Source organism: Colletotrichum graminicola (assembly GCF_000149035.1).
Source record: "Colletotrichum graminicola M1.001 genomic scaffold supercont1.1, whole genome shotgun sequence".
NCBI classification, from domain to species: Eukaryota; Fungi; Ascomycota; class Sordariomycetes; order Glomerellales; family Glomerellaceae; genus Colletotrichum; species Colletotrichum graminicola.
The window spans coordinates 264,990-287,762 of record NW_007361005.1 but is presented as its reverse complement, the minus strand read 5'-3'; the positions used below and the strand labels follow the sequence as shown (position 1 = coordinate 287,762).

Sequence of the window (22,773 nt, the reverse complement as noted above, 5' to 3'; positions counted from 1 at the left end):
GTCTGTCTGGCAGGATACCTAGCCAACCCTTGTGCGTATCCGTCAAAAGACTTGCCCGAATCACACGATGCTTTGAATCAGCCGGACGCCTTTCCCTGTAATTTGCTAGTCTTGCATGATCCCAATCTACGCGCATGTGGCTCGAGCATCGAGCCAGGCAGGCGGTAGTAGAGGCAGCAGCAGGTAAAGTGGTTGAATGTTAACTGATTTGAATTCACTAGCGCGGCTATCGCTTAAATCTTCCTCTCACCACCTCATGTCCATCCCCCGTTTCTGACAGCGTCTTGGTATCTCCTCCCACCAACCATCCCCCTTTCCCCTTTTGCTGTCCTCGCACACATGAGGTCTTCCTATTCCCTAGCGCGTTCGCCTGCGTTCCTCCCCATCTCCCCTTGCATGGTCATCTGAAGTGTGACTGCTGCCCTACAGAAATTAAAGTCATTCAAACGCCCATCTAAGCCTGCGTCGCCGGCATGGCTGTTGTTCCCCTTCGTTCCAAACATATACACGGGTGCCCGTACATTGGCCCCTCTCATTATTTCGCAGAAGATAAAGTTTTTGGTTCCCCCCCTGCCTTGTGGGAGGCATCGCCGCCCATATCCGTCTCGCCCCATCCGCAATGTAGATAGTTTGGTGTTGGGGGAGGGGGGGATAAAATATCAGATCAAAAATAACCCAAAGCTCGCGTAGGAGCCGTCCGTTGTCCCCGTCCCTTGGTGATGCGCCGTTACGCTCGCTTCCGATGCAGAAGATGTAGAAGAAGAAAAAAAAGGCTAATGGTGCCACGCTTATCGCTTTTTTAAGATCGACAAAGAAACTCGTTCAGCTGGATGGGATCGTTCAGAGAGTAGGCGGCGGGCCCACGTCATCCCCCGGTCGCCGACCGTGGGAAGGCGGTCCGGGGGACTGAGGCTCGTGCTCGTGTTGTTGAGATCGTATGCCAGGCCAGAGTGGCGGTCTGTTCAGTTGCGACGCGGCCGACTCTGCGGGTTGGCTCGCGTCCCGTGACTGGTATGAGTAGTTGCTGGCTGTCCTGTCGAGTGCCGCACGCTCGGGGGATTCTTGACCTCTCTCTTCGAGCACCTCAGCCAGTGCCGTACCTTGCCTCGGCGGCGCCGGGATGACGGTCACTGGTAGACTATCTGTCTCGGGGGTTGGGCGCATCTTTTCTCTGATCTTTTCGACTTGTGTCGCGGCAAAGTCTTCCAAACGAGCCCGGAGATCCCATATTTCAGTATCATCATGGCCATTACGAGTCTCTGACTTGGACTCTGCATGGGCCATCACCTCGGCGGGCGGGTCGCGAGCGGTCCGTCGGAAGAGGGGCTTAGCAACAATAGATCTCCATCCGTTTCTGCCTCTTGCGGCAATTTCTTCCTGAGCTTCGGTGTCAATTTCAACAGCCTTGTGAGTAGCTTGTCTAGGAATGGGCGCTGCCATCGACGCGTCCTCGTCAGTGGAGGTTGGCTCGCTTCTTGAAGATGCCGAGTGGCTTCTGGCCGTGGCGGCTGCGGCGTTACGTTGAGGCTGATTAGCAACCTGAAGAGGGGGGGCTTCTGGTGTGCGCGAGGTCGTTTCCGATGGCAGTTGGTATCTGACAGCGTATACGGTGCTCGCCGCGCTTGCTGTATCAGTTCGGCTCACGGGAGTTACCGCCGGAGCAGGTCGAGAAGGCCACACCGGCGGGCGCAAGAGACCACCCATGGATCTTTGGTTGTTCTGAGCGTTGTTCGGCTCACCGTTGGCGTTATTGGCGCGATACCTCGAGGCGATCTGTGTCATGCCGGGCCAGAGATTGGCTCTGCCACTGGCAGGGGGACCTTGAGCGCCGGCACCACCTTGTGGGCCGTCTTGACCACCGTCACCTCCATCGCGGCCGCCGTTCCTGTTCTTCCTTCTCCTGAGCCACGGGAACTCAGAGGCGGATACTTCCAACATTTCGTCTCCGTCAAAAATCTCGCGCCCGAGGATGCCGTCCTTCTTCTCCTCTCTCTCCAGCGCTTCGATCCTCTCTACCCATTCCCAAACCACCACGCTGGCAGCTGCGGCACCAACCCAGCGGACGTAGTCTCCCCATCCCGTAAAGTCGGGCTGTGCCATATCCAGCACGAAGAAGAAGACCGGGACGAGAATGGCAAAGAGGGAAAGGGTAGAGACCAAAACCATGTTCTTCATCAACGGATGATAAAAGGCGTATCGCTTTTTCATAAGCGAATAGTAAATAACCCAAGCAGCATACAAAAGGCCGAGGGAGAGTTGGAATAGGTAGCTGAGAGCGGGAACGGCGTCGACAAAGCTTCGAGGACGGCCGTTGCCGTTGCTCCCGCTGGTGGGGTATTGAAAGCTGTTCAGTGCGCTAAAGATGAGGTTCAAGGTGATCAACGCGAATGCAGTCCACTTGATGATAACCTTTTCCCGCTGGCGCGGGAAGAGTCGGATGAGAGTTTGGGCCTGCGCCAGCCACAAAAATGTGTCGGAGATCAGGCGAATGACCTTTAGTTCGGTGCCGTCCAGGACCTCCGATTGCATCTTTTTGGCGTCCTGGATTGCCCACTGGTACTGTTGTTCCGCAACTTTAAACGTGTCGGCGCTGGCTATTGTGAGAGAGATTGCAACGGTTACCGCGGCCACCTTCTGCAGCCACGGTCGTCCTCCAATGCTGATTCCATTCGATGTTCCACCACTGGTAAACCCGCGTCGACCCAAGTACACGACACCACCATCGAGAAAGGAACGAGGTGTAATGAAAAGCATGATGACGAGCATGTAGGCCGTCACTGTCGTCGCGGCGAGTGCGTAGCAGACGGGGAAAATGGAGGCGTAGAAGGGGTCACGCAGGTCGTTGTATTGTACCGCGCCTCCGGTCGCGGTTTCTTCGTAGTTGGCGCCATTATTCGCGACAATGATGGGTGCAGCAGAGATGAATTTCGCCGCGGCGGCCCCAGCAGCCCCGAGAGAGGGCAGAGGGCTGTCACTCATGGTTGCGGCGCCTACTCGTCGAGATGCTTGTCGATGAGGAACAGAGCGGCCAGCCGCAGGTGAGGATCTAAAGAGGCTTCCTCTTATTCGTGAACACTCGCCATCGAATAGACGTGGCAGTCGTCGGTGGTTTCGCAGTGCCGATTGACGGTGACGTCGGGGTTGCCGTTGTCGCCGTTGTCGTCGATGTCGAGGGACGCGGATATTCGGGAAGACTCGGTCGGGCGGATGGCTGCAGCGAGAGTCGAGGGACACGAGTCCGGGACGTTTTGAATTCCGCGCACAAGGCTGTTAGAGAACCGACGCGGAGTTCGGCGGACGAAGCATCTATTATTCAAGAAATCCTCCGATAATGAGCAAAAAAGCGACAAAGGGTCGCACAGTCGAATTGTTAATAAACCGGGTCGAAGTAGAAATCGTCGGTGGCTATGATGGAGAACAGGTCCCAAGAAGGCTTGTGGGTGGGGGATGTGGGAGGGATCGCAGGCTGGGCGCCGAGAAATTATTGGGAGGAAAGGAGGGTTTTGGGGGGGTTGAATAAAGGGCGAAAAGGGGAAGGAGGCCGAGGGAAGAAGACCGGTTCACTATTTCGGGGGGCCTGACGCATCAGCAGTAGACCGGTAAGGTAGCGCCTTGTATGTTTTGGCGCTTTGTTGGAATCGGGCTGTCCAAATCTGGCGCTTGCTGTTGGTGGTGGTGGAGTTGTCGACCGTCTCGAAAGTGTTTTGGACTAACTGTTCGGGGGGACGCGGATGGATATGGGAGAGCGGGGAGAACAGCGGCGACACACTATCACTTTCTCTCCTCTCTTTCTGAGGGGGTGGTGCTGACGGCAGCGGATAACTGTGTGAGGACGGCAGATCACACTGTAGTGATGCGCTGGGATGTTAACCCCACACCCCTGCATCCGTCTGAGTTCGCTAACTGTGTTAATTGCTACCGGATACGAACTTAACCCGACAACTACTTGTGCATGGTTGAGGCGACGGAGATGAGTGGAGTTCGGTGCCTTCCATCTGGGACACACAGTCGGCTCACTGTACAATACCGAGTCAGAGGCACCGGCTCTCCAGACGCTACGCGATCGTATGCTGACAGCTTGGCGGACCCAGACGGGGGCGATCTACGGAGACCAAGAAGAAGGGTCCTTCCATGGCTGCATGGCAATGCCCGGACGCCATTCAACATGAAATCTTTGATCCGTACCTACCGCCACGAAGCTCAATTCCAAAGTTTTGCCACACTTAGAAGCTGCTGTTTTTATCGTGATAGAGTGTGAGGTGCCCATCCCCTGGTACCTGGGCAAGGCTGCAAGAAACCGAGAAACTCGAGAGTAAGGTCCAATCCTATCGCATAAAGAGGAAGACGGGCAAAGACTCTCTTCACTGGAGCCCTCGGTAACCCAGCCATCGAGATCGGACAAAGGATGGGAGGGGAAGTTGGCAAGTGGGCAAGTCACCTGTCGCTCGAGCACGTTTTGACAAGAGGATTGTTCCCAAGACTGGAGGGTATGACATCGCGACGGCACCCAAAGCGTCCAAGAGAGAATGTTCGAATGTATGCCTAGGTATTGTCTGCAGATAGTAGTATTTGTCCAGTGTACTGAGAAGTGAAGGACGCGCTGGGGAGCTCTGTCTTTCCTTTTCTTTTTCTTCTTCTTTTTTCCCCCTTCGCGCCTTCTTCTTGTTCTTTCTCTTCTTCCCCTCGCGACGCACCGCAGGAATACGTAACCTACTGGCGTGAACGTACTGCCGCGATAACTGAGACACTGTACGGAGTACGCCCAACGCTACGAAGACTGAGCGGGCTACAGTACTATGTATTACATGGCCTGTGCCCACGCGTACATAGTAAGTAAGTGCACGTACAAGCGGAAAGTGGTAAGGCCCCCACCGCGCCTCGAGGAAAACGCCCTGAGACAAGAAAGGCGAAAGTCGTACTGATCAAGGACGGGATTTCAGACGGCCGCCATCGGTCCCTTGGACCCAGGGCGTTTTGTCTTGGCTCTTTGAAACACAAAAGGAAAGGGTAAAAGAAAGGGCTGACAAAGTGTGCGTCCCCTTCCCAACTTTATTCTAATTTGGCATACCCTCGTCGCATCAAAATGCTGAAGTCACGAAAACAAAAACATTTGAGAAGGAGGGTTTGAGGGGAAGCGGTGACATCAACCCGATCCTCGTCTATCGTGGCTCCGCCAACTCTAAAAACTGGTGTGTGCTGCTGTGCCGCCCGTAGTCGCCGTCCCCGACCTGCGCCTAACAACCGGGCGACGTCCGCTGGATCTCTGGTGGAAAAAGCCAGGCATGATGTGATGGTCACGTATACTGCGTATGCCTACCTACATAGGTAGTAGGTCTGTTGGACGGTTGGATATTGTCGACGGTGGACACCATCTGGGTAAAGTGGTCAAAGGTGGACTACTATGTAGAAGAGGCCTTGCGAACGCGTCCGCTGCCCGAAAGAAGCCTAGCCACCTTTTGCCCTGCCTTGCTTCGACGGCCACTGGCCTGAATGGGGAAATGATGGAATGGAGCTGCCCATGGAAGGATCCGGCACTGTGTGGGGGAGACGTGTTCTCGCCCTTCGGCCCACCCCCATCTGTTCGTGTGTTGTCCAATGGGGGCACATCCTGAACCAGAATTACGGATCACATGCAGCCCGTGGTCGCGGACCAACGTCCTAACGGGCAAATGGCTTGTAGGGGTTGGGTGGCCAATCTTGTGCCTACCACCTTGACTGGGTCGTCGCTTCCCCCTCAATCAAAAGCCGTTACGGATACTCGGTAAGCGTTCGCTGTCGAGCTGGTTAGGGGAATGGCACGTCGATGGTCATCAACCAGCCCACCAGCGAGTCGTCCGTGGCATCGTCGATATACATAGTATACACAAGGCACACCACCTACAAGCGACGACCACATCTAACTTCTAATCGTACGTTGCTGCAGAGCACCCTACGCAAGCGCTGCTGCCATGCCCTGTCAAAGACCCATCCGTGCAAGCCGTGCCACACAAACTCGCTCTCGGGAGGCGGGTGACCTTCAGATCAAAACCTGATGTTGGCTTACTACCTCACACCATACCATTCATTACCTGAGCCAATGAACGGTTTCGGACCGTGTGGGCTGCATCGAACCCCGCAGACCACCACAGTCGTACAATGTACAATAAATATCGTCTAGGTTCGCACATGCTACCACATATAGCACCAACGCAAAGTTGCAGCTGCAGGCGAACGAGCAGGCGCCTCAATGTCCGGGCGTGCTCTGGATATGGGATGTGCCCTGTATTAGTACCTACCTAGGTAGGCAGGTGTGTGGTCTGGCCCGCGAGACTCAACCATCCATCCATACCTTCCCTGCTTTGCTCATTTCTTTAACCGTACCGGTAGGTTCCTTGGCCCGCAATCGACGATGGGCTGGCGGGTGGCTTGAACTTTTTCTTGGCTTTCCCCCCTCTCCCTTCTCCTTTCCTCCCCAGTCCCCATGCTTCGTAGTGTAGGTACTTCACTTTTTCCCCCCAAACCCAAAAACCCAAACCCACAGTCCCACCCGGCCTTTTTCCCACACCTGCCCGTCTTGGCTTTGGTTCTCTTGGCAAAGCTTATCGCTCGTGGCCGGCCACAGGCTTGGCGATTCTCCCGTCCGTCTCTATCGTCCCTTCCTTCTTCTTTCCCCTTCCTTCATTCCCATCCATTGTCTATTTTCTCTGGCGTGGCTTGGGGGAGAGTTGCCGCTGCCGCTACCGCCGCCACAAAGAGTATCTGAATCCTCCCGTCCAACTGTAAAATCTGACGTTGTTCCAGACGAACTGCATCTGTACACGCCTTTCGTGCCACGCTCTGACGTCAGCAGTATGATCCAACCATAGAGCTTGCTTTATCCCTACTCTCGTCGAGATTGCCGCAGCGGCCCGCTCACAAGTTGCCCTATCGAGTCTCCCAAATACCCACGTTGAGACCCCTCATCGTGTTAGTTCACATTCAAAGGTACATGACTTGTTGGCCTTATTCATTTGTTATTCAATCTCTTTTCTTTTTACTTCATTTGTGTCAGACAACTTTTCTGCTGTCGGATGGCCAGAGGCCGGCGGCAAAGTGGCCGTCTCACTTGAACGGGCCCCTCCCTGATCGGCACGCATGTGCACCGGTCAGCAAGCGACCACCTGTATCGCCTCCGGGAGCTGCCGCCTTTCGAGGAAGGTTGGCCAAACGTACCCTGAGTCGCATCACTGTCAACCACCAGCATGGTGATTAGGCTATGCCACACCGGCGCCTTCGTTTCCATCTCCTGGGAATCCCTGGCCATTTCTCCGCTTTCACATTCTAGCCATCCGAGGTGCACTTTGACCAGCCCATCATGGCCCCATCTCCATCATTTCTGTCCTCCCTTGGCACATGGCCGATCTGCTCTCTTCGCTTCGTAATCGAGAATAGGTCCTTAGCTCTGAGGAAGTTGCGGCACCCCGACGATGCTGCTGTCTTGCTCATCTGGGCTGTCCCAAACGTGACGTGGAACGGACCGCGGAAACACGTCTCAAGGCCGCTCGTGCGCTATCCGGTTGGTGAGCCGCATCTGCCCTGACCCAGGACTGCGGAACAGGGCCGCCACCTTGCTCGGAATCCGGGCGGCTCTTCAAGTCGTTCCAGCACCAGTTTCGTTTCACTGAGATATGCTTCTACCAAGGCTGTTCAGGCTTCCCGAGCCGTGTGCTGTCGACCCTCGCCCCAACCCCTCAGCTGTGCCAATCAAGGGAAGGGGTGACGCAGTAATCTCCTGATCTGGTGTTGGAGAACGAGCAATTCCGCCCGAAAGAGAACCAAATACCGGCTTTCGTAGAGATAACCACGCGCCACAGGCACCACGCGTCCTCTGTTGTGTCCCTCCTGGTGGGCGATTGGCCACATTTCCACGCCAAGTTTCCATCCACAGTGGGATGGCAATATAGCCGCATAGGCATTGCCAACACCCGGCATCTGTACGGGCTTGCCAATGCGCGTGAGGACGATGCGGGCCGGGAGGCTTACGGCATTTCCCACTAGATCGGCGTCGCTGAGCTACAGTCAAGCCTGTTTTGCCGTCGATGCCTGGACCATGACGGTCCAGACGCTGAATGAATGATGAAATGCGAGTTGCGAATGCCCCAATCAAGTCCGGCTGCTTTCATACGACCTATTGCCTGCCAGAATGCATTGGCGGGGGTCACTATTTGTACACCAAGGCAGGTGTGCCTACAAGGGGTTATTGCCGAGGTGGTGACAACAGGTAGAGCTCTAAATGGCGAGCCAGACCAGCCGCCGTGCCTTACTGTTATTATACTTGGCGCATGATCTCATGAGAGCCTCACACGGGAAACATTCTTGCGCGTTGATTTGCGAACAATCTCAAAGGAAGAAAGGAACGCGCGCGGGAGGGGGGGTATCAATTGTATAGTAACCTTCGAGGTGCCAGCACGGCTCCCACGCCGCACTTATTCAGCCCTCCTGGTCGAACGAATCGTTCAGGTACCCAACGAAACTCTCCCTCATCCTCTCCACGCTGAAGCTCCCGACCCCCTCGAGCCCGATGCCCCCGCGGTTCAGGCCGACAAAGGCCCTCCTCAGCCTCTGCAGCTGCGGCAGCCCGACCTTACGTCCGGGGAGCCTCACGACCAGGCCCTCGTCCGTCCCCGCTCCCGCTCCCGCTCCCGCCCCCGCGGCCCCGCGCGGGACCGTGACCTCCCCGCCATCCTCCCCGCCCTCGCCCTGCGCCTCGAGCACGCGCCGGACGACGTCCTGCGTCTCACGGTCGAGCACGTACAGGTAGTCGCCGCCGGCGTCGCGGCTGCGCTGGACGGTCGCCTGGTTGGGCTTGACGGCCTTGCGCCCGGTCCCCGCGATGGCGTCCCAGACGTCGTTAAAGACCCGGGCCGCCTGCGCGGCGTCGTCGTCCCAGATGAGCGTGAATAGCGGGCTGTCCCAGCGCGTCATCGGGTTCGGCTCCTCGTACCGAAGCACGAGGTTTTCCCAGTTGTCCGGCTCGTAAGGCTCCTCCTCCTCCTCCCCACCGCCGGCGTCTGTCGTTGTCCTGTCGTTCGTGGCGGGGTCCTCCGCCGTCCCCGTGGTCGTAGTCGTAGTCGTAATCGCCGGCGCTGTTGTTGTTGTCATTGCCGTCGCCGCTGCCGTTGCCGTAGGGGCACCCTCGCCCTCGCTTCTTCTTCTTCTCCTCCTCTTCCTCAACCTCTCCTCGTTGATGCCCCTCGCCCTATCCACTCCGCACCCGATCTGGAGCACCACGCTCGGCGTCTTCACGGCCTTGGCCTCGCAGTGCAGCTGGTACCGCCACCCCTTGATGTAGTTGAGCCCGTCCAGGATGACAATGTCCCGGTCCGAGAGCACGCGCTTCACGGCGCCGTAGACGGCGGCGCGGGCGTCCTTCTCCGAGGCGTTGGCCGACCGCGTGTGCGCGCGCACCTTTTGCGGGTCGAGGTCATAGACGTCGCGCGGGATCGAGAGGGTCGAGTCCGAGATGTAGTGGAGCCTGTACGGTGGCTGCTTGCCGCCCTCAGCCGGCGTCGAGGAGGAGGCGGCCGCAGCCGCGATGCGGGAGGCGAGGTGGGCTTGCAACTGCTTCGCGCGGTGCGTTTTGCCAGACGTCGGGAGGCCCGACACTACGATCAACTATCGTGCGGGTGTCAGTGAACTTGCGCCGTTGGCTTCCTTCGATTGGCTCTCTCTCTCTCTCTCACTCACCGGCATTTTGGCTTTCTATGATTCCTCGTGCTCGTCACGTTTTAACGGCTTTTCTTGGGTTGTAGGGTCGAGAGACCAAGTGAGTGACAAACTTTGGCGGGGTTTCTAGAGGGTTTTTTTTTTTCGCTCCCACGAAATCAGCTACCCCTGCTTAATTATGACTTGTATAGCTGTCGTCCCCCAATGATCAGGGAACCAAAGCACACGACAGAAGGGACAAATGAATCCCCAGTAGATAAAGCTTTTTTTTTTCCTTTCCGATCCTCTATAATTCCGAGTATGGGTATCTTCCTGTATACGCCTAATTTTCCCCTTCTGTAGCAAATGCAATTTCCCCCAGATTTCTCGCGAAAACGCCCTTTCAGTCTTCCATGATATGGTCCCCTTCATCATTTTTATCTTCACCATTATCAAAAGTATGTGCGGCTATGATGTCGATGTAAAGCAACATACGCTCTCCCGCTAGGTCCATCATCTCCCTGGCAAGCAGGTCCCGCGCATTTGGGCCCTTCCTGCCGCGGCCCGTACGGGTCGCGGTCGTCGCGCCCCTCCTGCCTGAGCCCTTGGCCTTCGCCTCGCGCGCTTCGATGCCTTGGGCCGTCGCCTCGCGGAGCCGGTCGCTGGCTTCCCTGATGCCTTCCGCGGGGAGTATGTGGAGCAGGCTCTCAAGGATCAGCGCCACCCTGGCGTTGTCGTCCGGGTCGATGGTGTTAGCATTCGTACCAAGGTAGCACTGCTCCAGAACGTCGACGTTGATGACGATGCCGTTGCTCTCGCCCTTGCAAACCTTCCTAGGATCCACGTATCCGCTGGGAAGCAGCTGATCCAGCTGTATGGTCAGGAGGTCAATCTTGAACGCACCGTCATAGCGCTGGACGTAGACGTTCATATCTGTGATGAATTGATGGAAGAACGATAGGGGCTGCTGCTTGAGCAGTCTACACAGCTCCGTCGCGTAATCATTGTGGTCCATGAATGTCTCCGGGAGGTTGTAGGCAACCTCGGACATGAGCTCCATCAACCGCAGGCGGAGAGGCATGGATTCGGCCAGCACGGGCACAATGGCCTCTTCGGACTTGGTCTGCGGTGTGCGCGAGGTGCGCGATGTTCCAGGCGAGCCCGTTTCCGAAGGCTCAGAGTCTGTCGGGTCGTTGAAGTAGTCGCCAAACTGGTCGTTTTCGATGTCGAGCGTGGCCATTCGCTTGCGCTTTTTGTCGTCGCTCGCGAGTCCCTTTGTCTCCTTGTTGAACACCTCGGGAAACTTAGCCATGTACGAGGTAGAGCCATCGGCGAACACGGCCTGCAGGATCATCCTCAGAGCGCCCCTGCCGGAGTCGGTCTTCTGCCGGATATACATGACCAGGATGGACTCGCTCATGTTGGCCCATTCCTGCGGAGAGGTAAGCGCGTCCTCGTCCATGCGCTTCCGCTCATACACGTCGGTCTCGAGGACGTCCAGCATGAACTCCAGCCAGACCTTCCAGAAGCGCCAACGATGGGGGTGAATCCTGCTGCAGTTGAAGGCCCAGCCCACGACGGACCAGAAGTCCTGCGCGCGGTGCCATATGCTCTCCTCGTTAGCGAGTTTGTTGTTGGCTATCTGGTCTCCTTCGAGGTCGACATCCTCTTCTTCGTGGTATCGATTCCGGCGGCCGTATTGTGCGCCGTGGAACTGGAACGCATCCCTAAGGCCGGCATTGACGGGGCCGGCAATGCCGAGAAGGTTCCGCAGGTAGGCCAGCGCCTGCGAGCCGATCTCTAGACGTTCGGACCCGGCGGCTCGGGTCGTGTGGCTCGGATGGATGGCCAGCGTGTTGAGGAGGGCGAGGTGGGCCGGCGGCGGGACATGAACAGGCTTCTTGACTTTGTCCTTTCGCGAGTGGCCTGCCGTGAGGAGGCCATGATAGAGGCCGAGCGCGCCACTGTCTAGATGCCTGTCAGCAGGAGTTGCCGTGGTTGTGGGCGGGATGCGAATATACAGAGATGCTCTTCCAAGTAAACTAGACAGTGCTCCTTCAGCTCGCGAGGGAGCTGGCTCGCGGGGGAATACATGGGCTTGAGTTGTGCGGGAGTTCCAGTTGCGCTCTTTGCATGAGCGACATCGGGTGACTGGAATGCAGTCCGAAACGACGCTGGAGACGATATAGCGGACACGTCCGACAGGGGCGATGAGAGCTCCATGGCAAGTTGTGGGCTTTTTGACGCGTCCGAGGCGGGTTACGATAACGCGATGCTAGCAATTAAACTTGAGCAGGGGGGGGCTTTCCGTAACTTTCAGAAACCCGCTATAAAGGCCTGGTGCCGAGGTACCTACCAACAACCTAGGCGGTACTTATACGTACCTGCCAACTCTCCCTTCTATTTATTTTTTAACCCATAGGTGCACGGACCTCTCTGTTAGAAAAACGTATAGAAGACGCCCTATATCCCTAATAGGGTACATAAATATAGTCTCTTTTAGTAAAATCTATTCTTAACACTACTATAATAACATACCTCTTCTTTACTATCACACCTTTATATAAATAAGTTATACTAAAGAGACAAGCTAAAAGCCTTTCTAGAGAGTTTAGGCTAATATAATAACCCTTACTTTATATATTACTATATAAGCTAACTAGCTATACTAGGTTTTTTTTTTCTTTATAAAGGTTTTTCTTAGTATAATTATTTACTTTAGTAAAAACTTAAATAAATTAGTACTAATAAGAAGAATAATAAGGAATCTAGCTAAGTAAAAGTATATCTAATAGACCTTTATAAGAAAGGAAGGCTCTAGGCAGGCTAGGGGCTTAGGTCCTAAAGGTGTGCTAGACAGGAGCACTTTAATATTACTCCTATAAGGAAAATTATGCTAGAGCCTTAGGCACTAGTTAGTACTAAAACTAGCACTAGATTAAACTCTTACCCCTAAAGGCAAAAAGGACCCTCTGTGCCTATAGCACTGTTATCCTATACCACTCTATATGTATGTAGGCAACGTAAGCCCTAGGATTAGCAGTAGGCGCCCTTTGCCCTAAATAGGGACGTCCTGGCGTTAGATACAACAACAACAAATATACGTACCTGCTACAGTACAGTAACAGCAGAATCAGCACGGGCTTGACTAAGTAAGCAAGGTAACTTTACACCTATCATTGTGTACCTGTGCGACCTTAAGAGGGACCGCCTGGATAACGTACTGTAGTGTCCCATTACAAGTCACAACCATACGTACAATGGGACAGAGTATCAAGTGGAAGTCTTTCTCTGTCTGAGGTACCTTCTCAACGCCCTAACCAGCAACAAGCTATGGATACACAGTTAACCAACCATTCAACAGCATCAATGCGGAGAAATGTCCATCGTTGGCTTCACCGTGATCCCAATATCTGAGTTATAGAAGTGCCTGGCTACCTAGCCTAGGTATTGACTGACGAGAGCCGAGATCTGCGCCAAACCCAATTATTCTATGAGCAACAGCCAACCTCTACGCCCCTCTGCAGCCCCCTTTAGACGCCGCGACTATTTGAAGTCCTCGAATACGGTACCGATCGTGTCCTTCTCTCCATACGTGATAGCGTACACAGTCTCAGCATAGCTTCTTGCGACCCGGCACAACTCGGGCGCAAGATTTGCGTAAGTGTGGGACATCATGAGAAAGGCCTGGACGAGATATTTGTTGGCTTGGCCCCATTTCTTGATCTCCAGCGTTGGCTTGCCAGAGGCCTTTCCAAGGGGGTAGGCCACGACCTCAAAGCCGAGGGCCTCGAGGCCCTTGACCATCAACTCGAGGCCTTGGACGAACTTCCTTCTGTCAACGCGCTTCTGGCCCAGTACGACGTAGGTCTCCCAGGTCTCCAAACGCAGCGTTCCCTTACCATTGGGGTAGGTGTCTTCCACTTGGGAAAGGAGCTTGAGCACCTTGGTCTCATGGGCTGCAGTTCTGCAGGCTCTCATTGAGCTCTTCAAGTCCTGCACAAGCCGCTGGCGCTTCTGAAACACTGGCTTCGAGGTCGCCTTCTTCTCTTCGCAGAGTTCACAACGGCAGATGAAACCCCAGTGCTTCAAACCAGTCTGGGTGGCCTGATAGTCTGCTCCCTCTTCGGGCAGTCGGTAGCTGAACAGCAATTCGGTGCCGGCATCGAGGTCTCTGCCAGCTCGCACGACCATCATGTCGCCAATGAAGGAGCGGAAGCAATTGCCGATGCAGGAATGGTTGATGAAGGATGCTGTGGTCCAGATGCCGCAGGTAGTCTGGTCTTTGTCCTCTTGACGTAGGTTTTCCTTGTTCTCCAAGTACTCGAGGGTCGTTCGCGGAGCGCCAAAGCAGTTGAGGCTGATGATACGTTCGACAAGGAACCTATGAGAATGTCAGCAGCTGTGCTATCAAAGAGCATATGGTACGAAACCTTCACTTACGTATCAACCATGACCTGTTCTCCTTGAGAGGCATTCGCTACCTCGTAGTCTCCGTGGTGCAATTCCGTGAAGCGCAAAGCGGCCTCGGGATTATGGTACAGTTTCTGGACGACGGTGGAAATGAGTGTTGCTTGCCCACCCATTGTTATCTTCTTTGAGACCACGTTCATCAAGATCTTCAGGTTCTTGGAAGCGGCGGGGTCATTCTCGTCGGCGAAGACGTACGAGAAGGCCTTCTCGCAGAGGAGCAGCTCTCCAGCTTTGACAGCCTTTGTCGTGAAGAGTCCTCTTCCACGTCCGGGGGAGTCGCGAATCTCGACAGGGCTGGAGTAAGTCGCGCAGTCGATAGTTGGGGGGGTTTCTTTGGCCTGCTTGTGCATGTGCTTCCACCCGAAGTCCCCAGTCGCTTGCTCGATGATCCTGCGTCTGGTCCGCTCAAGTTCCGCCTCTGCATCCTTGTTTCCGGCGTTCAATGCCAGAACTTGTTGCAGCTTCTCGGCGCAGAGGCCGAACTGCTCCAGTGCATAGTGAGCCTTGGCTTCCCGGAACAGCCCCTTCTCGGTCGGAGTGTCACCGCTGCGGGCATGGACAGCATCGAGCAGCGCTTTCTCGGGTCGTTGAAGTCGCAGATTAGTTAGTGAGCGGTTGAGAAGAGCCGCGCGTTTGTGCTCTGGTGTTTTAGCAGCAGCGATTGCCTCAGTATAGCTTGCCTTGAGTTAGCGGCAGGTCACATTGGTGCCGACGGTAATTCTACGCCATCGTACTCACAGCTTCTCTGCTCTTCCCCATTTCTTTTGTCCGACCGCAGCATTTCCGCGCGATCGAATATTCTCCGAGTCAGGGACAAAACGCAGTGCTGATCTCCATCGGTTTGGGATGCGCTCATTGTCTCTAGCAAGCAGACAGAAGTCTCCAACATGGTCCACTCGCAAGCTGTATTTGCCGTCTGTGCTCCTTTTGAAGAAGGGCTCCTTGATGAGACAGACGCTGTGCTGCGGTAGGATATCTTCGATATTGAACTCTGGCTCCTCTGGCTGGTTGTAAAGCTGGAGCAGAACCGCCGTGCCCTCCTCGTCTTCCACGATGGCCATAACGACGTTGATCTTGTGGGGCATCGTCATGGTTCGGACAAGGATATATGTACCACGGTGATGTTCCTCCAACCGCATTTTGGAGATCATCAAGGGCTGGAGCTCGTTCGTAGGTCGGGTGCATGGGAGGTATGCCGGGGGCATCTGTGAAGTCTTGATGTAGTATTTCCCAGGTTCCATGGCCAACTCCATCATAGCCCGGGCCCGCTCCATGTTGAAATCGCTGACGAGCATCGCAGGTGAAGGATGATCACGAGGACTTCGTCCTTTCATGCTCCTCGCCCGTTCCGCAGTGATCTGCAGCTGCTTGAAGTATGCCGAGAACTCCTCGACCTCAGAAACATCCTTGACGTCCATGATGAATAGAGAAGCTTGAGGGAGGTTGCTTGTGCCTCCTTGGTATTGATGGTAGAGAGCGGGATATCGAGAGAATATCCTGGGTATCTTTCGGAAGTAGAATGAGAGAATGTGGAAGGAGAGGAAATTATCGGTTTTTGAAGGCAATGAGCAACGTTGTGGCATATGCTTGTTTGCATGCGGGAGGCCGTCCACCCAGGAGGGTGGCAGTCACTGCAAGGCTCCAACGCCATCACGGCTGGCAACTATACCGTGCAACACCCACAGGCACTCCATCCTTGTCCTCTAGACAACCGGGAATTATATTAGTCTCAACTGTGACTGGTTAACATGAAGAGGCGGGGGACCAACCTGCAGGAAAGGGGGCATTAGTGACATAGTCACAAAGGAGGGTTGGAGGTGGAACAAGAGAATATTCATCAAGTGATTGTAAGAATTCTTTTTACAATTAATCTGGAAGCTTTCGATGGAACCCATGGCCCATTTGATAGAGTTTGATCTCTTTCAACTGATGAAATATTTCCGCATACTGATGCTTGGTTGTATGCTACCTGCATCTCTTGTTGGCACGACCGCTTGATTACGGCGCAACAAGAGATAAAGGCAACCAATCTTTCTTTGAAATGGAAATACGACAATCATGTGCATATGTACAAGGTACGTTGGAATGGGGTGCTTTCCGCAGATTTGGGTTGGGTCGGCCCGGCCCTGTTGGAAGGTGATGGTGGTGTTACCTTGCCACGATCTGCTGCCCCTCACGGCAGCACATGCAACAAAAGGAGACTCGGAGTATTTTCTAGAAACCCTAAGTCACCCAAATGAGCACCCCACGCCGATTTAATCAAGATTTAACGGCACATGGCATCGTTACGGAAGCAAGTGATCAGGTCATCTGGACTTACGGGCTTGATCGCTGGTGGCTCTGGATTGACCAAGCAATATCCTAACTTATAAATCTTTGCTTGATACTTCCAGAAACTTAGCACATGACCATTTGACGGAACTGGAAATTTTATACTGATGCGCAGGATTTAGTATAAAACAAGACGGCTTGTCTGGCAACTAAGCAGCATTCACAAAACATCGGCAGATTATTCAACTAAAAACGAGACACGATTCGACGCTTAAGACATTGGTGTATTCCATGACAAGGCATCAAGCATCCCACGCACGCCTCAGTCCAGAAATAAAATGCGCCCCGAGCCCACCGCCAAACGACCGCAACCCCTTGTCATCAAGAATTCGTCGGACGACACCAGTTGGCCCGAGATCCCGCCACAGCCGCTTCCGCCACCCCTCAGTCCCCTCCCCGAAGGGCGTAGACCTACCACCAAAACGACATGTCACGATTGCCTAAAGCGGATGAGGGACGCCTGGTATTGGCTGGCGAGGCTGGTCACTGGATGAGAAAGAAACTGAAGAGAACCCTCGTCTGCATGAAGAGTGGTTGAATGTGCATGTTAAGTCCCACCCGTACTACCCCCTATCATGATGGAAGTAGTTCTTGTTTGTAGTGTACACCCCCCAGTACATGAGCTCACTGCCCAATAGATAGTGCCGCAAATATCAAACGCCGCGGTGTAATGCAAGGTACCGCATCAGGCTGGCTTCAGGTCTCAGGCAGTCACTCCGATGCAGTCTGGTCTGCTGCCCACCTTCAGCCCTATGCCCGGAGTATTGCCATTGTAAAATGAACCGCATGATTTCCCTCCCTCTAAAAGTACATATTGTGGACCGAGCCAATTGAAGGCCGCGTGGCGAACGACATGCTCGTATTGTATGATGCCGTGTTTTTATGATGTGTAGATTCCCGTAAACGCCGTTGAGATAAGATGTTTGTCTGTCGTCAAGACCTGTGTCGGCCTGCGCCAGGCGCTACTTATCGGCCGGGAACTGTCCAAGGTTAGTGCTTGAGGCTCCAGATAGAATTACTCGTACGTTGGCAACTACTTACGGGGGTCGGTGGGATAGGTGGTGGAATCACCGTCACCGTTCTTGGAGTACATCTTGTAGGCAGTCGAAGTAGAAGAGACCATTGTTGGTGTGTTGGTGCGTTGGTAGTTGGCAGAGAGTGCTGGATGAGTCAAGGAATATAAGGCAGTGCGTGTCTTGTGACGGAGGCGTGTGAGTGTTGGTTTGAGTGTGTGCGGATTGTGTCCAGGAGTCCAAGGCATCAACCAAGGTTTTATATCCTGAAATGAGGTTCACGGCCTCAAATTGACTCACACTCAAGACAGGACAATATGCCTCTGGAGGCAGACAAGACAATGCCTCAAACTTCCGCCTAGTCCAATCTCGAGCCATGGCACGTTGCCTGCTCACACAGCCATGTCGAACTTCAAAACCATAACGGCACCTTCGCCACATACAAGTCTAGAAACCCGTGACAGCCTATGGCGCGCGTTTGTGCAATACAGCTACCCTTGTATTGCGCAGCCCATGGACGTTCCGGAATTTTAGGCATTAAGGTGATCTGATTCGTTCCTGGCCGGCGCATTTCAAAGTGAGGTGCAATTGGACTGGATGCCTTGAATTAACGTTTGATATCGAACCCCTCCAGACTTGATTGGACCCCGCCGCGGCAAGGCAGACAGACCGAGGCCATCCGCTACCAAATGAGTCAGATCAAAAGTACTGACATTGGCAACGCAAAATACCCCAGTGCGATAGGTACTCCCCTTTCAGAATCAACGAGATACATCACAATGAGATGATATGCTGTTTGCGGACTGGGGGAGGCTGGGGCCGTGTACTGCCTGTGTCATACCGGCATGGGGATCCAGATGGGTCCCCAGTTTTCCAGGCAGGAGGGGGCAGCTGCCTGAAAAAAAGCAGTGCAATATCAAGACTAGAAAACCCCCTAGAGACGGAGACTTCAGAGTCACGGGTCTGACATGTGCGCGCCTTGCGCATGCGCGTGTGTGTCACTAACCAAGGCATCCATTGCAAAAGAGCGCGCACTCACGCTTGTCGGCAAAAAGGACCATTCGAAGGGGGGGGGTGGTTGCGCCTTGTTAGGATACGCCGAGGGCTCAGATGCGCCCTTCTGCTGGGGCAGATAGGAAAGCGGAATAATGATGAAAGAGAGACGTCGAATCCCAAGCCGGGATCTGACACTGCTCGGATGAGCAACATTGATAACCCTGGGCACGTGCAACAGGCATCAATCAATTTCTGATCGATCGCCTAAGGCTGACTCATACTGGCCGGCAAGGCATGCCGGGGGGGCAGTACCTACCAGGCAGATAGATACCTACGGTAGGCGGGTAGGTAAGGTAGGTAGACACAAGACGGAAGAAAACGGTCACGGCAACAAGTTTTTTATATGTCGGAAATCACGCCCCCACTGACATTTCTCGGTGAAGTGCACCGCCATGATTGACGGAACCAGAACGCGAGAAAATTGGATGGGAGGCACAGCCCAGTTTCCCTCTAGCACGCAAACTGACCTAACACAACTGGAAAAAGTACGTCGGTGTTTGGTTGATTATTTTGGTGCAAAGTGTGTAAGGAGGAAGAAGGGGAAACAAGGAACGGGCGGAGCGTGGTCCGCGGCCTAAGTAGTTTGCGAGAGATGTCGTTGCCTTCTGGTGGCCTGGTTAGTAAGCAGTGCTGCCTAAGCGCGCTTGCACCAATCAGGGCTAGCACCTCGTCAACCCGTGATTGAGGAAGGTCCGTCTCCACATTCCCAGCCGACCTGTTTTTCTCGGGAAAGTATATTTTCGCGCTCCTCCCCTCTTCATCCTCATTCTCCGTCCTTCATCAACACTCCAAAACGGACTTCGCTTGCAACCCCCTAATTCCCTATCGGGGTATGGATTCCTATGTATGGTCCTTCCAGTCTACTGGCGTCAGACTTGTCTCGTAACATCGCGAGACAGAGCTCACGTCGAATCTGAAGCAATCCGCCGTCGGTCGGAACATTGCGCAAGTGCCGATGCCAACGGCGGCGGATGCACGCGAAGAACCGGAGAGTCTTGTCGTCATCAACATCGGTCACGACTGACCAAACCCCACGATTTACCTACACCTCGCGATCTCAGTACGCGAGAGTGTCATTTACTTTTTATATCGTTCGAGTGGGAGAACAAAACCAACGGTCTAGACAACCGGTCCGCTCCACCCTGATGCCATTGAGAACATGTGTGGCTCCAGGACTAAAATCGGACAAACATATCACGTCTCTCTCGCTCGAGTTGCGACTGGTGTGTTCCCTTGTGCGCGTATTATGAGCATCATCCATTATGCCAGTGTCATTCATCCCATCCGTGATTATGGGCCATTGACTGCCCGATAAAATCCTAAGGGTATTTGACGGCGCGTTTCGGAACCTTAACTCCATAAAAAAAACTCGCATGCCATAACATCAACTTCGTCAAAGTGTGTTCTCGCCAAATATGTACTTCTCGTCCAGAAATGACAGCAAGAACCTGGACACCAGTCGACCGGTGTAATTGACCGAAACGTCGCGGGGGAACGGGTGCTGTTCGCCGTTGCTGGGAAGAATGGGGTCCTTCGCCAAATTGTCCAACTCGGTGTCTGCAAATACGACGTCAATAACAACGATTTGACCACTGGCGGGGGGGCCTCGGGAAGCCTTACATTTATCATCGCCTTGGATCAACTCTTTCAGCCTCATCACCATCTCCATCGCCGGCCCGTCCAGATCGCCCTGCTCTGCCCACGAGTTGTCCAGCATGGGATTGAACGGCTTCGTTGATGCGTCACGGCTGTGCGTCTGATAGGTATGATGGAACTGGTACGCAAACTGCTTGAATGGCATGTTCTCAACCTCCCGATTGATGTTGAGGGCGTCCTCGCGCTTGTACTCGGGTACCGTGTGGTTGCGCAGGCTGATCTCTTTGAGCGCCACGACAAACGTGTCGGCGGCCGTCTCGAGTGACTCCATGAACAGGCAGAGCACGAGGAACGACGCCATGCACGGCGCCCACTCCGCCCGCGACTTGGGCTTGAGCGACTTGGAAAAGGACTCGAAGAGGCGCTGCATGTCCTTCATCAAGAGCTCGTCAATCACCGCCTTGATCTGCCGGTTGAGGACGCGCGGTGTCACCCACGGCACTTCCTGCGGCACGAGACCCGAGTCTTGCAGGCTGACGACGCTCGGCCGGGTGATGCAGAGGTGCCGGGTCATGACAAAGTGGGCGCCGTATATCGCTAAGGCTTTCTTGACCATTGTAGACTGTGGACAGTATTAGCAAGCGGACGCGCCAAGATGGGTAGGGGATATGTTACATCAGACTTGCTGGCATACTGATGCACAACGTCCAACACTTTCCTCGGCAGCTCCGTGTGCCGTATTGACTCCGTCACCGATTTCGCGTACTTGGGCTCAGCAGCGATTTCGGCGAGATACTCCTTCACCTTCTTCCTCAGAGCCTCTCTTTGAGATACCGAGTCGAGCTCCAACACCATCGGGGCCGTGCCTCTGGCTTGGAGGTCCACCCTGTCTCTTTGCACGTGCAGATGGTAATGTTGCTGCACGTCGGCGGTCCGGGGCTTGAAGAACCTGGCCTTGATTTTCAGCGTCGCCGGCAGGCCCGAGAAGAGCTCGATCTCGCGGGGCGCCAGCTCCACCGCGTCGAGATCGACGTTCTCCGTCATGAAGCGGGACATCTGGTCTTTCCGGAAGTGGCTCCGCATGAAGTCGGGGAACAGAACGGTGAGGAAGTCGGCGAACTGCCAGCACAGGACTTGCGGCACCTGGACCGCGAGCTTTTTGCAATTATTGCACGGCCTCTGTAAGTCGCACTTGACCTTGCGGCTGTGGCAGCAGAAGCATGCGCCCAGGCGGCGGACCTTCAGGGCGCTCTCCTTGGTGGCGTTGGCCAGCGGGCCCTTGCGCCCGCGTGTCTGGGGCTTCAAGGCCTCGAAGCACTCGAACGGGTTGGGCCGGCCCGAGTGGGCGTTGATAGAGTGGGGTGTAACGATGACGAACTTGCTCGCCGCCTCGGCCGTCTTCTTCTCCACCTTGCCGGCCATGACCTTGCGGATGGGGCTGGATACGGTGACCTTGTCAGCCTCGTGCTTGATATCAGGCGAGGTCGGGTTCGAGTGAGGCGGGCTCGTTGTTGCGGACCCCTGCGATGAGGAAGGGAGGTCCTCCATAAAGATCACGGATCTTCCATTGTCGACCTTGAGGTTCGTCGGACTCCATGGGCCCGGGTTCGCATCAGGTGGGAATATTTGTGAGAGATCGATGCCGTCCTGCTGGTTTTGGGGAGATGTCTCCAGCCCCATCGGGGGCCCGTTCGTCTGGAATGAGTTGACGAAGGATGTCAAATCTAAGAAGCAACCAGTTAGTTGGGTGGCGCAAAAACAACGAGTCGCAATTCGAGGACTAAGCTCACCTTTCAGATTGAGCTGCTCTTCCGAGAAGAGATAGCCCTGCGGCGTCAAAAAGTCCGATTCCTGGCCGGAGGCAACGAACTGATCATTAGCGGACGGGGCCGGGGCGGCAAAAGCTTCGGGCTGGTCCGGGAAGCCCGCGGCGGAGAAAGCAGACTGGTCGGGGTCGGGATCGAGGTTCAGCGGGGACAGGCCCACCGGGTCTGGGCTGACGCGGTGCCCGACAACGGCATAGCCGTTTAAGCTTGTGCTGGCCGGGCTAGGCAGGAACCCGACTGAGGCCGGGTACGAGGCGTAGTCCAGGTATTGCCACGACTCGTCCGTGTCGGCGGCGGACTGGACGTCGTAAGGGGAGTGAGGCGTCGGGCCTCTCGAGGAAACGGACGCCATCACGGGCGGCGGTGCGTGAGTTGGTGGCGGCTGTTTCTTCTTTACGTTTGCTTCGGGCGACGTACGAATCGTAGCTGGAAGCGCCTCGCCGTTGAGTCGGAAAAGCACCAAAAACTCTGAAAGCGGCCGTTTGATCCGAGTTGATAAGAGCTAGGAACACCTTGGTTCATCAAAAATCGAAGCGAACTTGTTTTCCTTCTGACGTCGGATGGCCTGCTGGCCGAAGGGAGACAGAGGACTGTGTGTGCTGACGAATTCCAGACACTGGCGCGCGGGGGTGACTTCGTCGGGCCAATCCAACGCTAGGTATGTCCTTGTCGTTTCTGTCGTCGTCGCCGTTGTCGTCGTCGTCGTCGTCGTCGTCGTCGTATTCGTTGTAATCGTCGTTCAATACTAAAAAAAAGAAAAGGAGAAGAGAAAACAGGGGATCAATCACCAAAGTGCTCCAGGGGCGTACTCGAGC

The 22,773-nt window shown here is 54.8% G+C and overlaps 6 protein-coding genes across 6 annotated transcripts; all 6 read right to left on the bottom strand.

The window, feature by feature from the left end:
- Positions 1–350: 350 nt before the first annotated feature.
- GLRG_00076 (uncharacterized protein) lies at positions 351–614 on the bottom strand (the record flags this gene model as incomplete). Its single annotated transcript, XM_008090761.1, has 1 exon — positions 351–614. The coding sequence occupies one exon, from the start codon at positions 612–614 to the stop codon at positions 351–353; it is 264 nt and encodes an 87-aa protein (XP_008088952.1).
- A 226-nt stretch (positions 615–840) lies between these two features.
- On the bottom strand, positions 841–2,979 carry GLRG_00075 (uncharacterized protein; the record flags this gene model as incomplete). Its single annotated transcript, XM_008090760.1, has 1 exon — positions 841–2,979. The coding sequence occupies one exon, from the start codon at positions 2,977–2,979 to the stop codon at positions 841–843; it is 2,139 nt and encodes a 712-aa protein (XP_008088951.1).
- A 5,469-nt stretch (positions 2,980–8,448) lies between these two features.
- On the bottom strand, positions 8,449–9,711 carry GLRG_00074 (chromatin associated protein KTI12; the record flags this gene model as incomplete). Its single annotated transcript, XM_008090759.1, has 2 exons — positions 8,449–9,633; positions 9,706–9,711. 2 exons carry the CDS (start codon positions 9,709–9,711, stop codon positions 8,449–8,451), a joined length of 1,191 nt encoding a protein of 396 aa, XP_008088950.1.
- A 355-nt stretch (positions 9,712–10,066) lies between these two features.
- GLRG_00073 (uncharacterized protein) lies at positions 10,067–11,886 on the bottom strand (the record flags this gene model as incomplete). Its single annotated transcript, XM_008090758.1, has 2 exons — positions 10,067–11,631; positions 11,685–11,886. The coding sequence occupies 2 exons, from the start codon at positions 11,884–11,886 to the stop codon at positions 10,067–10,069; spliced, it is 1,767 nt and encodes a 588-aa protein (XP_008088949.1).
- A 1,323-nt stretch (positions 11,887–13,209) lies between these two features.
- On the bottom strand, positions 13,210–15,554 carry GLRG_00072 (uncharacterized protein; the record flags this gene model as incomplete). Its single annotated transcript, XM_008090757.1, has 3 exons — positions 13,210–14,047; positions 14,107–14,811; positions 14,875–15,554. 3 exons carry the CDS (start codon positions 15,552–15,554, stop codon positions 13,210–13,212), a joined length of 2,223 nt encoding a protein of 740 aa, XP_008088948.1.
- Positions 15,555–19,929: 4,375 nt separating this feature from the next.
- On the bottom strand, positions 19,930–22,310 carry GLRG_00071 (uncharacterized protein; the record flags this gene model as incomplete). Its single annotated transcript, XM_008090756.1, has 4 exons — positions 19,930–20,093; positions 20,157–20,754; positions 20,808–21,856; positions 21,923–22,310. 4 exons carry the CDS (start codon positions 22,308–22,310, stop codon positions 19,930–19,932), a joined length of 2,199 nt encoding a protein of 732 aa, XP_008088947.1.
- Between the last annotated feature and the right edge of the window lie 463 nt (positions 22,311–22,773).